The sequence below is a fragment of the Hippocampus comes genome, unplaced genomic scaffold (genome assembly GCF_001891065.2).
Source record: "Hippocampus comes isolate QL1 unplaced genomic scaffold, H_comes_QL1_v1.1 scaffold162, whole genome shotgun sequence".
Classification (NCBI taxonomy): Eukaryota; Metazoa; Chordata; class Actinopteri; order Syngnathiformes; family Syngnathidae; genus Hippocampus; species Hippocampus comes.
Window position 1 is genome coordinate 150,600 of NW_017806279.1, and position 12,500 is coordinate 163,099.

Consider the following 12,500-nt stretch of genomic DNA (forward strand, 5'->3'; position numbering starts at 1 on the left):
ACCGTATTGGCCCGAATATAAGACGGTGTTTTTGGCATTGAAATAAGACTGAAAAAGTGGGGCCGTCTTATATTCGGGATCTAGATATTATACCCATTCACGACGCTAGATGGCACCAGATATCAATGAAGCGAATGCTGAACTTGACTACCCAGGCCAAAGTGAACCCCTGCCAGGAAGAATAAAAATAAAAATAGCAGGAGCACGAAGAAGAAAAATAAAAAATAGCGGTAAGAAAGAAAAGAGAGGAAAATAATAGAAGAGATAACAGAAAATGGAGAAACGTAGCGACAATCTGGAGAAAAGTGGATCGAAGATCGGCCAGGTTAACCGGCAGCTGAGGAGAAGTTATGACGTAATTTACATTTCAAAAACCAGAAGCCATTCAGTTATGAATGTGATTGCACTTTAGTTTACATGATTAAATCTTCAGATATTAAGATTTGAATGAGGCAAAATAACTTGCTTTTTTCTCTCAAATATGTTGTTATAATCATTTGTTTTACATGTACTGTAATTATTTTCTGTATAAAAATTAATTTGGTGTTCAAAAAGTCTTTTTTCAAACTTGAGTCTTGAAAAGGAGGGGGTCGTCTTATAATCAGGGCCGTCTTATATTCGGGCCAATATGGTAGTTTAGGACAGTCGTGGGGGGAGGGTGGGTGATTGGGGCTTAAAATGAAAAAAAAGAAGAGTTTGATTAATGTACTATTAGGAAATGTAAATTTCTCTTTTTTTAATGACTGTGAAGTTGCTAATGATGATATACGGTATGATTATTAATTCACAGGCCAGTTATAGTGGAGATCCCACATTTTGCCTCACTGGCTCGAGGGGACCGCGAGCTCGTGGTCCTCCGTAGTGAGAACGGCTCCGTCTGGAAAGAACACCGGAATCGCTACGGCGATGAAGTGCTGGAAACCATCCTGAATGGCATGGATGAAGGTTAGCAAGATGGAAAACCCCGTCCACGAGACACTTGAAGAGGACATAGCCTTTATTGTGATTTATGGTGTTAAAATATAAAACAAGGACATTGAGAGTGAATAGTTTTATGAGTGCACTTTTTTTTTTTACTCCACTTGAAGTAAATTATGCACCATTAACTTTCTTTGCGACCTTCTCTGACACTCCCCCCTTGCCCCCATTCATCTCCACTTCCTCGTCGTCCCCTTTTCATGTAATGTTCCATCTATCCGTAGACCTGGAAAGTCAAGAGGAGTTGGAAAAGAAACGGATTCGTCGGATCATCTCCACTGACTTCCCCCTGTACTTTGCCGTGGTTTCCCGCATTCAGCAAGAGAGTGATTTGATTGGTCCAGAGGGCGGGCGGCTGAGCAGTAAACTGGTGCCCCGCGTTGAGGCCATTTTTCCCGAGACGGCTGTCACCAAAAGAGTGAGACTGGGACTGCAGGTAAGTAGCGACTTGCACATTGAGACGACTTGAAACGAACGTCGAGGTGCTTCTCTCTCAATTTGTCGGAAATTTTTTGGGTGTATAGTTTTGATGATTGTCTTAAACCTGAGGTGTCAGTCATTTTCGTCGCGGGCCACATTTTAGGTACCGTTTTCCTTGGAGGGCCATTATGATTGAAATCATACAAAGAAGTCAAGAATAATAGTTTATGGAACTATTGTTTAAGTGATTGTAATGGGGTGTTTGGCAACAAAATGTGCTTACAACGCCTCTCTCATTTATTACATATGAGAGTGTGAAATTTTGGTACATATTTTAGCAAGCTTCATGGTATTTGCCATGTTTGAATTGCTTTCGCGGGCCACATAAAATGATGTAGCGGGCCAGATCTGGCCCCCGGGCCTTGACTTTGACACCTGTGGCTTAAATGATTGCAGCTAACGAAAACTTCAAATTCACTATTCATTCATTCATATTTCAGAAGAAACAACAATATGTTTTAATTTATATGTTATGAAAAAAAATGCATCCAGTCTGGATGAGGGTTTTTTTTTTTGTTTGTTTTTTTTAACCAATGAAATATGTTTAATTTGTTGACATGCACCTGTGTTGTGATATATGACAAGTTCTGTTTCTGTCAGTTCACTGTACATTTTTTTTCTCATTGTTTGTCACATTACTGATTACTGGCAATGGCATGTGTCTGAAATCGGCGTTGCTTTTATGCTTTTATGCTTTTTTTCTGTTTCTGTTTGTTTTTTCTTTTTTCTTTTATCCAGCCATTCTTCACTCCTCAGTTCCTTGATTTAAGTTGTGAGCCACACTGACCGAGCTGATGCACTGATCTGAAATGACTTATAAGTTGGTTGCATGTGTGAGTATGGCGGGCGTTTTGATGTTCAAGTTAAAAAGCATATTTTGCTTCCTTTTTTGCTGCTTTTTTTTTCTATTTTCCTAATCTTACGTCAAGATAACTGACCTTTTTTTGGTGCGCGGTATTTCCAATGACATACACCTCTTCTGTTCAAGGATCTTTATTCCAAAGCCTTTTTATCGGCTCGTCCTCTCAGGCCCAGCCCATCCCCGATGAGTTGCTGACTCGACAACTCGGCAACCAGGCGACCTTCAGCCCCGTGGTCACGATCGAACCACGCAGGCGCAAATTTCACCGTCCAATCGGCCTGCGTATTCCGCTCCCGCCGTCCTGGCGCGAGAGCCCTCGTGATGCCGGCGAGGGTGACACCACCAGCCTGCGCCTCCTCTGCAGTGTCATTGGTAGTTGACCCAACTAACTTTTTTTCTTTGGGATGACATTGCAACGACTCAGCCTTTCTTACATTGAGAAATGCGTCAAAGGGGATGAAGAAGGTTAACGGGGCATGAATGACGCTGTGTGCTTGTCGTGTCTCAGGTGGGACAGCACCTGCTCAGTGGGAGGACATCACCGGAACAACCAAGCTGATGTATGCAAACAGCTGTGCCAATTTTACAACGAACGTCTCTGCAAGGTGTGAGCTCCCTTGTCACAATCACTTCATAGTTGTATTGCAAGGGGTTCTCAAAATGGGAGTCCCGGGTCCCGTCTAACGATACCCTCATAATTCAAATGTCATCATAGAACATCATGGGAATGAAACATTAAGGCAGGAAATAAAGTGATGACAAAAAAAATTGAGAACCTCTGTGGTGACACAGCCCCCCCGTTGTATAAAATCAGTGGCTGCAATCTCTTTTGCTGCTTTTACCACAGGTTCTGGCTCGCAGATTGTCCCCGCACGGCAGAGGCTGTGACCTTCGCCAACCTTTTGTACCGGGAACTGATGGCCGTGCCTTACATGGCAAAGTTTGTCATCTTTGCAAAGATGAACGAGGCGCGGGAAGGACGCCTGCGTTGTTACTGCATGACCGATGACAAGATGGACAAGACGCTGGAGTTGCACGAAAACTTCACCGAAGTGGCACGGAGTCGAGACATCGAGGTCAGCGCTCAGTCGAAAAAGATTCTTTTGCGTCGCAGTGGAAACGTGCCGAGAAATTAAATGTGTCCAATTCAGCAGCGTTTCTTCAATCTGATGTTCAGAACATTTAATATTCTAATTTAATTCCGAATATTTTGTTGTCACTTGCTAACAAATGCATTTAAAATATTTTTGTGGGATTCCAGCAATATTCATTGTGGATTTTTTTCAGTTAAATTGATAAACAGAATGCATAAAATATGGCAAGCACTCCAGGGTGCCCTTGTGACACTGCACTGAGATTTCTGTGATGTACAGGATGGCGGCCAGGCACTAGCATGTCTATAATTGGCGCTGGTTGCTAAGCAACTGACCGAGTAGTAGCCTGGCGCCTTTTCCTGCTGGCTTGAGGCATAAAGTAGTTCAAACAAAAAAAGATCCGATTTTTTGTTTTCAAATCTTTCAATGGCCTCGCCGCATCTTACCTCTCTGTGCTCCTCCGCCCCCCTACGCACCGGTAGCTTGGGTCTGCGGACTACACACTCATTGAGCTACTGAGAACTAAGAGGGCTCAGAATAAATTTTTTGATCAAATTTTTTTTTTTTTTTTTAATGTCTTGGTTGATTGGTTCTTAGACGTCATCTCATTTTTTATTTGCATATATATTTTTTAAGCTCATGGAGGGTATGCCGCTACATCTGGAATGCTCCGGGAACCTGGTGCCAATCAGGAAAGCCACACAGCAGCCTCGCACCTTCAGCTTCCAGGCCTTCAGGGATAACCGGCTGCCCGTTTCTGTCAAGGTCTGTGACTCGAAAGGCACTTAAATTACGGCGTTGTGTTCATGTTGTAGCGTGTAGCGTGAATTTGCCTGCGTTGACCGAATCACTTCTTCTGCTGTGCCTCGGCTGACCCTCCCCAAAGCCTCCTCTGGTGATTTTGGGTCTGTTCGCTGTCACATCTTTGGGGTATTAAGTTTAAAAGGGAGCACAGTACAATGCTGTGTACTATTGTACTTTATCCAAGCACACATGAATCACATAATTAAATAGAATTTAAGACTTATACGATCGCTGCCTCATGATTAATTCAAAGCAGTTCCTTCTGGTGTGCATGACTTGCCATCGGGCAGAAGCATAATACAGTCTTGCATACAAATGAAGAAGTTTCACTTAACTTTTGTAAATGACTCCGATTTCTGTAGTCATCTTCATCCTTTTTCACAGTCGCGCACACACAGACGCACGATCGGGGGGGTGGAAGGTGCGCTCTCCAACTGCACACTTCATAGCAGCCATCTTTACATAATCAGCAAGTGGAGATCTCGCAGTCGCTTATAAAAGTTCTTGCCGTGCTCCGATCTCGTGCACGGACTTCAGCAAGTCTGTTATGCTTCCACTATGTAGACCGTGTGCCTTTTCTGAGCTGCATTTAAAGTGAATGAGGGGAGTGAATCAAGTCAGCTGTGTTCACACCCAAAACTGCGCAAACGCCCGTTTTGCGCAGTCTACAAACAAAATGGGCGCCCGTCTACAAACAATACCAAAAGAAACAAAACTCCAGCCATGCGCACAGTTAGACTGAACGGAAGTTGGGCCCTTATTGTTATCTATATGCATTTAGAGAGTCGTCCTTTGAATCGTTTATCAGTGTTTCATTTAATTGCCAAAACATTATTCATGACATAATAATGTCAAATAATATATCATGACAAACTCCTCTCACATATGTCAAGCCCTGACAATATATAGATTCTATGTATCATGATAATTGTCCGTTACTGGTCTGTGGCCTTTTTGGTCTGTTGTTCATATCACTTCTGTTTTGCGTTTTTTTGTTTGTTTTTTTTTGTTTGTTCCTGACAATATTGATGTTGTTCTGATATCCTGGTGATTTGTTCCCTGAGTTTGCCATGTGTGTCTTTGTGTCACGGTGATTGCTGTACTGTTGTGCCCCCGTCCACCAGATACATGCGCAGCTTCCGTTTGTTTGTAGCGACTCTCTTGTGAGCGCGTCTGCATGTGCCGCGACTCCCTCACGTTCCTCGCCAGCCTCGCAATCTTGCGGCCTTGCCTGTCTGTTTGTGTCTGTCTCACTGTCTCTCTTTCTCTCTCTGGCGGTCACTCTCTAACTGTCTGGTCTGACAGGCGTCCAGGTAAAGCGTGCAGGTAAATGTCACCCTCTCGCACTGCCTGTGGACTGCTTCCACCCCCTGCTTCTGGCCCCCGTGTTACTACCGCGCCACGTGCCTGCGACATTGTGGTGGGGTCTCATGTTGGCTTTGATTTGATTTTTCTTCTTTCTTCCCCCCTTCCTCTTCTCTTTCCCCCATATTTTCTCTTTCACCTCCCCGACTGCTTTCTCCACTTCTTTTGGATTCCTCTCTCTGTCCTTCTCCACCGCCTTGCTCCTTTGTCATCCGTTAGGTCAGAGACAGCAACAAGGATGCCACGGGGTTTTTATCCTTCCTGCGAAAGTGCACCAAGTATGAGGATGCTCAGCATGTGCTATGCAACCTCAACATAGCAATGCCACCCTGCATCAAGGTAAGACCTTCGTGTGTGCACATTGCGCCTGAATTCGGAGACTGTCTGTTGAGTTGTGTTATTTCTTTCTTTTTTTTTCCTAGGTTGTCGGAAGTGAAGAACGCAGGAGAACTTTAACACCTCTCGCCCTGAGGGAGCGCTACAGTGCTCTGAATGAGCCCAGTTTGGGTGAGTTCATTCTCTTCCCCGCAGCCGTCTCCTGAAATATCCACAGTGGAGATGGGCACTAAGTCTTGCACTGTCCTTTACTCAAAGCTCTCTGCTTCCCACTCTGCACGCATGGCACAAACGACCGAGCCTTGGATGTAACGTACTGCTCTTCTGTACCTCCCCAAAGTTCTTTGCAGGGCAGTTGAGGAAAATTGAATTGAACGTGTGCCAAAAGATGCCCCCCGCCCCATCCGAAGGCTCCGCGGCACCCGGTTTGCTTGCCTTTCTGGGTGTCCTGGAACCGACGAATGACTCCCGTGATATTGGTTTGCATGGCGCTGGTGTCTCCACTGCGATTTCCACTGGCATGGCGGCAGATACTAGTCAGCATTAGCTCTTTAGCTTAGCTCTGGTAATGGGCAGGACCTCGCAGTGGAGTAAGACAGAGGAGCTCTTTTACTGAGTCCCAGTAATTACATCACGATTTATTGCTGCTGGAGGACAGAAGTGGTTCTCTGGAGCAAGGCCTTTTCTGTCTGTTTTGGACACAGCGCAGCTACAATGCACTTCTGGGTACAGAATGTTTCAATGATTATTGGGACTGGCACCTGAATGCATCTGATGTCAACGTGATTGCTTATTTCCTTCCTTACAGAGCAGTGGTTGTGTGCAGGTAAGCATGACTAGAAACAAATTTCATGGAAACTCGTTTCCACTCATTTGGCACCCCACCATGAACTGAAATCCAGGACAGGGGATGAAATGTACATATAAACTGTTTTAGTGAATATAATACAATGTCTTGCTGCATATTTGCTGTTCGCAAATTCGTCTATTTCTAGAGTTTTATACTGTATATTTATTTTGTCGAATTTTCGGTTTTTTTTGCTCAGGCCTCGAGCCTTGTCAACTCAATAATGAACCCACTGTAGAAACAACTGCAGCTGAAACTTAGATAACAGTGAACAGAAAGCGTACAACACAAATAATAGAGAATATCTTCTCAATTACCTGGATAAAAAAAATGTTAAATCAACACGTGGTAAAAATAATGAAAACTATGTAAACGAATAAAAATTGTAGATTCGAATAAAATTGTTTCAGATGTATTTACTCATTAAAAACATAAAACCAGTAGGTGACATGGTGACATTCCTGCACCACCTCCGCTTTGTCCCTGACCGAAATGTCACAATTGTTCCACCAGCCGTCAAATAAGTTGCATGTGGCATCTTGGAGCCAAGAAACTATGTTGAACTAAGGAGAGGAGCTTCATTTAATCATAATAGAAAAGTGATGCTTTGCCACCATATAAACACAGGGAGTTGTCAACCTTTTTTTGGGGAGGGTTGTCAGTTACTCATGTTTGTAGCTCTCACAATGAGAGCGACAAACTATCACCACAATAATAAACACATTGAAATTTGTCACGACAATAATACCTCCAAACTGAAGATCTCTGTGAGCGCGGAATATAATGCAGCTCATCTGTCGGATGCTTGTGCAAGTGGCCGCTGTGTGTGCCTCATAGTTTCCCTGAGTTTTTAAGTTGATTCGATTTTCATGTCTTCAGCCACAGTGAATGCAATGGAGAGGACTGAGGTCAAGATCAACATCATATCAGAGCAACTGGGTTTAAGTTGGGCAGGTGAGTCACTCGAAAAGAACCACGTGAGTGCCCAATCACTGTTTGTGTGCTTTTTATTGACTCGGCATTCCTCCGCTTAGAGTTGGCGCGAGAGCTTCAGTTTGGCGTCGATGACATCAACAGGATCCGCGTGGAGAACCCCAACTCTCTGCTGGACCAGAGCCTCGCCTTGCTCAACCTCTGGGTTGCTAGAGAGGGCAAGAGGGCAAAGAGTATGTCCGCCTTTCCTAATACAGCGGGTCCTCGGTTTACAACAGCCCTGACTTAAGACGTTTCGAGGGTACAAATAGTGCGCAATGAATTTTTTTTTTAGGTGGTCAGAGGACATGATTGAGTGTTTTTCAAACAAATGCGTACTGTTATGGCTTTACTACTGTGTAAATGAAAGTTGGTGATAAGATGGTTCTGATACACACCATCCCCGTTTTTCAAACAAATGCCTACTGTTATGGCTTTACTACTGTGTAAATGAAGGTTGGTGATAAGATGGTTCTGATACACACCATCCCCCCCTCAGTGGAGAGTCTGTACACTGCGTTGAAGAACATTGACCGTGCAGACATCGTGAGCTCCCTGGAGGCTCAGGCCACACAACTGGCACCCGGCTCTTCAGAGGAGGGCGCTTGCCGACTGGGCGATCGAGACTCCACATTGCTCTCGCCCAGTACCATCAATGGTACGACACACCCACACTGACACACAAAGGGCAGATGAAAAATTGCTCATTAACAAAGAGAAATGAATTTATACTGCGCGGTATTAGTTTGCTGCCTCCAGTATTCCTGCAAGGCCAACATTTATGGCCAAACCCAGCGCTATGTTTATTTTTAGCCGACTGCTACTTGTACAAAATAAGAGTAGTGCAACTACGATTAAAAACCCAAGGGTAGGCAAACTTTTGTGGTCAAAGGCCATATTTCATATAAAACAGACAGATGAGGCAAGGCATTTTTTTGATGAGCTAAAATATAAAATGTGCATGTAAAATATTGCTGGCGCCAGGAGGTATGGTCTCATTTCCAAGAGCAACACTTTTGTTGAACCATTAACATTTCATTGCAAAGACCGCAAGACATTTTCAACACTTGAAATGAATCGATATTTGTAAAAATAACAGACCCAAATGGGGACTCATCAAAAGTATAGATTTTTAACAGTGGTCATATGTAAAATATTTCATTTTAGAAATAATTAATTGTTACATTTTAAATGGAATGTTTTAATTGTGTTCCAAAGTATAGATTTTTAACACTGATCATTTGTAAAATATTTAATTTCAGTAATAAAATAATTAATTGGTAAATTCTAAATTTAATGTTTTAATTGTATTATCTGTAGTGTAATTTTAATTAATTAATCAGTTATTTAATACAATAAATGAAACATTTTGTCAATACAGTACCATATTGTTCATTTTGCCTTTTTGTCGTTTTTGTTTGTTTGAGATGTATGTACATACATATATATTTTTTTTTTTCAAAAAAGTTGTACTGTGTGTGTGTGTGTCTCTGTGTGAATAAAATATTTTATGCACACATAAATGAATCAGTAAACAAAAAAAAATTCTTCAATGAGATAAATGAAAGCAAACTTAATAAAAAAATAAAATAAATAGACTCACTTCATGGTAATCTGAGGGGGAAAAATGTCTTTCACGAATGCAACAAATATTACAGGGCGTGAATGCTTTGCAGACCGGATTAAAGAGTGAACTTGGCCACGGGCCATATGATGCCCACCCCAAACCTAATTCTGAGATTGCAGACCTCCACCTTAATTACACAAAAGTTGGCGTCCATATTCGTTTGGAAAATAAATGAATGAACCCACACTGATGAAAACCTTCTTGCTTTTTGCTTTAGTGGAAGTAAAAATAGCATTAAGCGTCAATTTGTCATTTTTAACTCGGCTAAAAAATTGTACATCATCTTTGAGTTTAATGTTACTGAACTGGATGCCTATTTGATGTCATATATTGGAAGTGAACTCTACCTCCATATTGCTCACAGTCTTCAAAAGCCTTGAGGTTGTCATGGTGAGCTGTGTTTTTTTTTTTTTTTTTTTTACCCGTGCCTGCAACCCTTCCCATGAGTCTGGGTAAAAGCAATTTTTATTAATTTTTAAAATTTTTTTTTCACCTTATCTCTGTTGCTTCACAAGAGGTTACGGACACAAGGCCGTCGCGCCTGGTGCACAAGCCACGAGTTATTAGACCCCCGTTTTTCAGGAGGGGTAAGTGGAAGGATGGAAGTCGGGGCTGCATGGTGGTCTGCTAATGACTCTCGGAGGATGCCGTCCGGGGGTCTGAGGAATGGTGTCATTCTCTGTAGCAGCATGCACGTCAACCTTTCCGCCTCACTGGAGCACCAGTCATTCTTTTTCACAGCCCATACATGAGAAACAAAGGTTACCTATCTCCTTTTTTTGATTGTAAGCTACTATTAACAATTTTTAGACACAATTTTCTGAATGAGGAATGTGTGAGAATGTTTTTTTTTTTTTTTTTTTCTTGTCTTTTTTTTTTTTTAATGTGTGCGTGTGTGTCTGGGATGAATCCACGAGTCAAAAGTGGCACCAGTACACGGAAGACGGTGTGCTCTGGGCCTTCATACCTTGTTTCTATTCCTCCTTCTTTCTCTCTGTGCCTGAGAACAAGACAGAGCCCTGCATTTGTCTTTTGCTCAGCCTCTTTCTCTTCTCTCTCTCCTGATCTCCGAATCTACGACATGTCATATCTGCTGCCTCTTCCTCCTCCCGTCACCTGCTCTTCTTCCTCACAGCTCTTCCTGTCCGACCTCTGACCCCATGTGGCCTTATGTTGAACCTCTGGGCCTCCTCGTCCTCCACTCTCTTGTCATTAAATTCCCCCTGCGCTCCTTCCTCATTCAGTTGAGTGGGGGGGACTCCCTCCTCCGCCTCTCTCAGTCCAACTCTGTGTGTCTTCGACAGTTTGTGCATGCAGGGCATGCCGCATGATCATGTATTGCAAGAATCGATGTGCCTGAATGTTCGTGTATTTTTAGGGAAAGCAAACAGTTGTGTGTGAGAGATGTGTGAGCGTGGTTTAAAAATCTCTATCTGCATGCCATGCTTTGGCTTTATTAGGTCTCCTTCACTGTGTGCAATGTCTTGGAACTGTTCCGTCGATGTATTTTGACATTAATGCTTTATTAACAGACAAAATGTGGCTTTTCTTTTTCTGTGACATCAGAGGTGTGTTTTTGAGGAGACGCTGTGACACATGATGTGTGCCGTGCAGCAGATAATGTTCATGCAAGGTGACTGTGACGCCTTCTCTTTCATTCATGGGCAAAAGTTTTGGGTTTTTTTTTTTTGTTTCACAAACCGTAAAAAGAAAATATAGTGGAAAGAAATTAGGTGTAGTACAATGCAGTGAACAAAATTTCAGACGTTGAAGTCAAGTCTGAACATTCTGATCGAGTTCCAAATATGCCGCTTTTAAGGTGTTTGACAATCGAGCTTCCATGTTTACACAATTATGAACATGATGTATGTAAGAAGAATCGACAGTTTCATTTTAGATTTTCAGTTTTGTGATGCAACGTTTTGCCCAGGTTTGATGGAAAACAGTCACATTGTGTTAGCGTGATCTGCTTGTGGTGTGAGTGATGATTTTTCACCTGTTAGCTCTTCTGTGTTTGTCCGCATTCGTATTCCAATATCAGTCGAATTGGGCGTGACTGTGGTGACTGAATGACGTGCTGTGCAATTTGTATTTCGTTTTTTCCCGTTCTGTGATGACAGTCTTTGTGTCGTGGTTAATTTCTGTCACACCGTATTGCCCCCGTCCGTGCCTTTGACACCTGTGTGGGAAAAGCGGCGAACGCATTCATCATTCTAATGCTCATTCCAATTCTGATCCATTCTTCCATCGCCACCTCACACTCTGAAGTCATTTGTCATCCTCCTGGGCCCCGCAGCATCCCAGAAACACACACATACATACATACGTACATACATACATACATACGCATTGACGACCCTGCAAGGTAATTCGTCGGTTAGGTTTTCATCCATACATCTAGCAACTGATCAGCGTGACACTGTGTAACCCTCCAAATGACGTTTCTTTGGGCATAGCTTCAATCATGACACTTACAGATTGTAATCTTTGTCATCGCCACCAAATATTTTGACTTTAAAACCATTTCCCCCTTTGGTGAATCACCTCTAGCCTTCAAAACATTGAGGTGGATGCAGTACGGAAAATGAAGTTTTCAGTTGCTTGGAAACAAAATGTTTTTTTCCCCCTCAGAATGTCTCTATTAGCGAATTTTCCCCATTTTCAAGCGGCAGCCCGAATGCACAAATGCTAGCATGGCATTGATTAATGTTAGCTAGCAGTGTTATCGACATCTGACAAGTGGCAAATCCTACTTTGGCAGCTGGATGATTAGTTGCTGTGTCCACAAGTGAAAACAAGAATCCGTGCTTTGATTGTCTTGTTGTCTTGCTTCACTCAACAAATAATCATGGTATTGAGACCATTATAATCCCACGTAGACGGCTGCGGAATGACGGGATTGATTTCAAGTTATCCTTGAAAAACTCAATTCAACTGTGTTTATAGAGCACTTTAAAACAACCACCGCTGTATGCAAAGTGGTGTACATGGAGCAAATATCATATACAGTATAAAACAATCAGCAAAAAAATAATAAATTAAAGGTTTGCGACCTTTCAAACACGTCTCCTCAACAACACAATGCATTGTGGGTTCATTGCATTATTCTGGTTATAAAATTGGGGTTTTGAAAAA

At 42.6% G+C, this 12,500-nt stretch overlaps 1 protein-coding gene across 1 annotated transcript in view; it reads left to right on the forward strand.

The window, feature by feature from the left end:
- Positions 1-12,500, forward strand: part of LOC109508076 (ankyrin-1-like) — a 52,682-nt gene that overhangs the window by 31,888 nt on the left and 8,294 nt on the right. The window contains exons 22-33 of the mRNA XM_019857912.1: positions 783-945; positions 1,203-1,414; positions 2,488-2,692; positions 2,829-2,925; positions 3,168-3,396; positions 4,051-4,179; positions 5,803-5,922; positions 6,006-6,090; positions 7,646-7,720; positions 7,801-7,932; positions 8,238-8,396; positions 9,881-9,952. Of these exons, the coding sequence (XP_019713471.1) occupies positions 783-945; positions 1,203-1,414; positions 2,488-2,692; positions 2,829-2,925; positions 3,168-3,396; positions 4,051-4,179; positions 5,803-5,922; positions 6,006-6,090; positions 7,646-7,720; positions 7,801-7,932; positions 8,238-8,396; positions 9,881-9,952 (1,678 nt within the window). The remainder of the gene's footprint in view (positions 1-782; positions 946-1,202; positions 1,415-2,487; positions 2,693-2,828; positions 2,926-3,167; positions 3,397-4,050; positions 4,180-5,802; positions 5,923-6,005; positions 6,091-7,645; positions 7,721-7,800; positions 7,933-8,237; positions 8,397-9,880; positions 9,953-12,500) is intronic.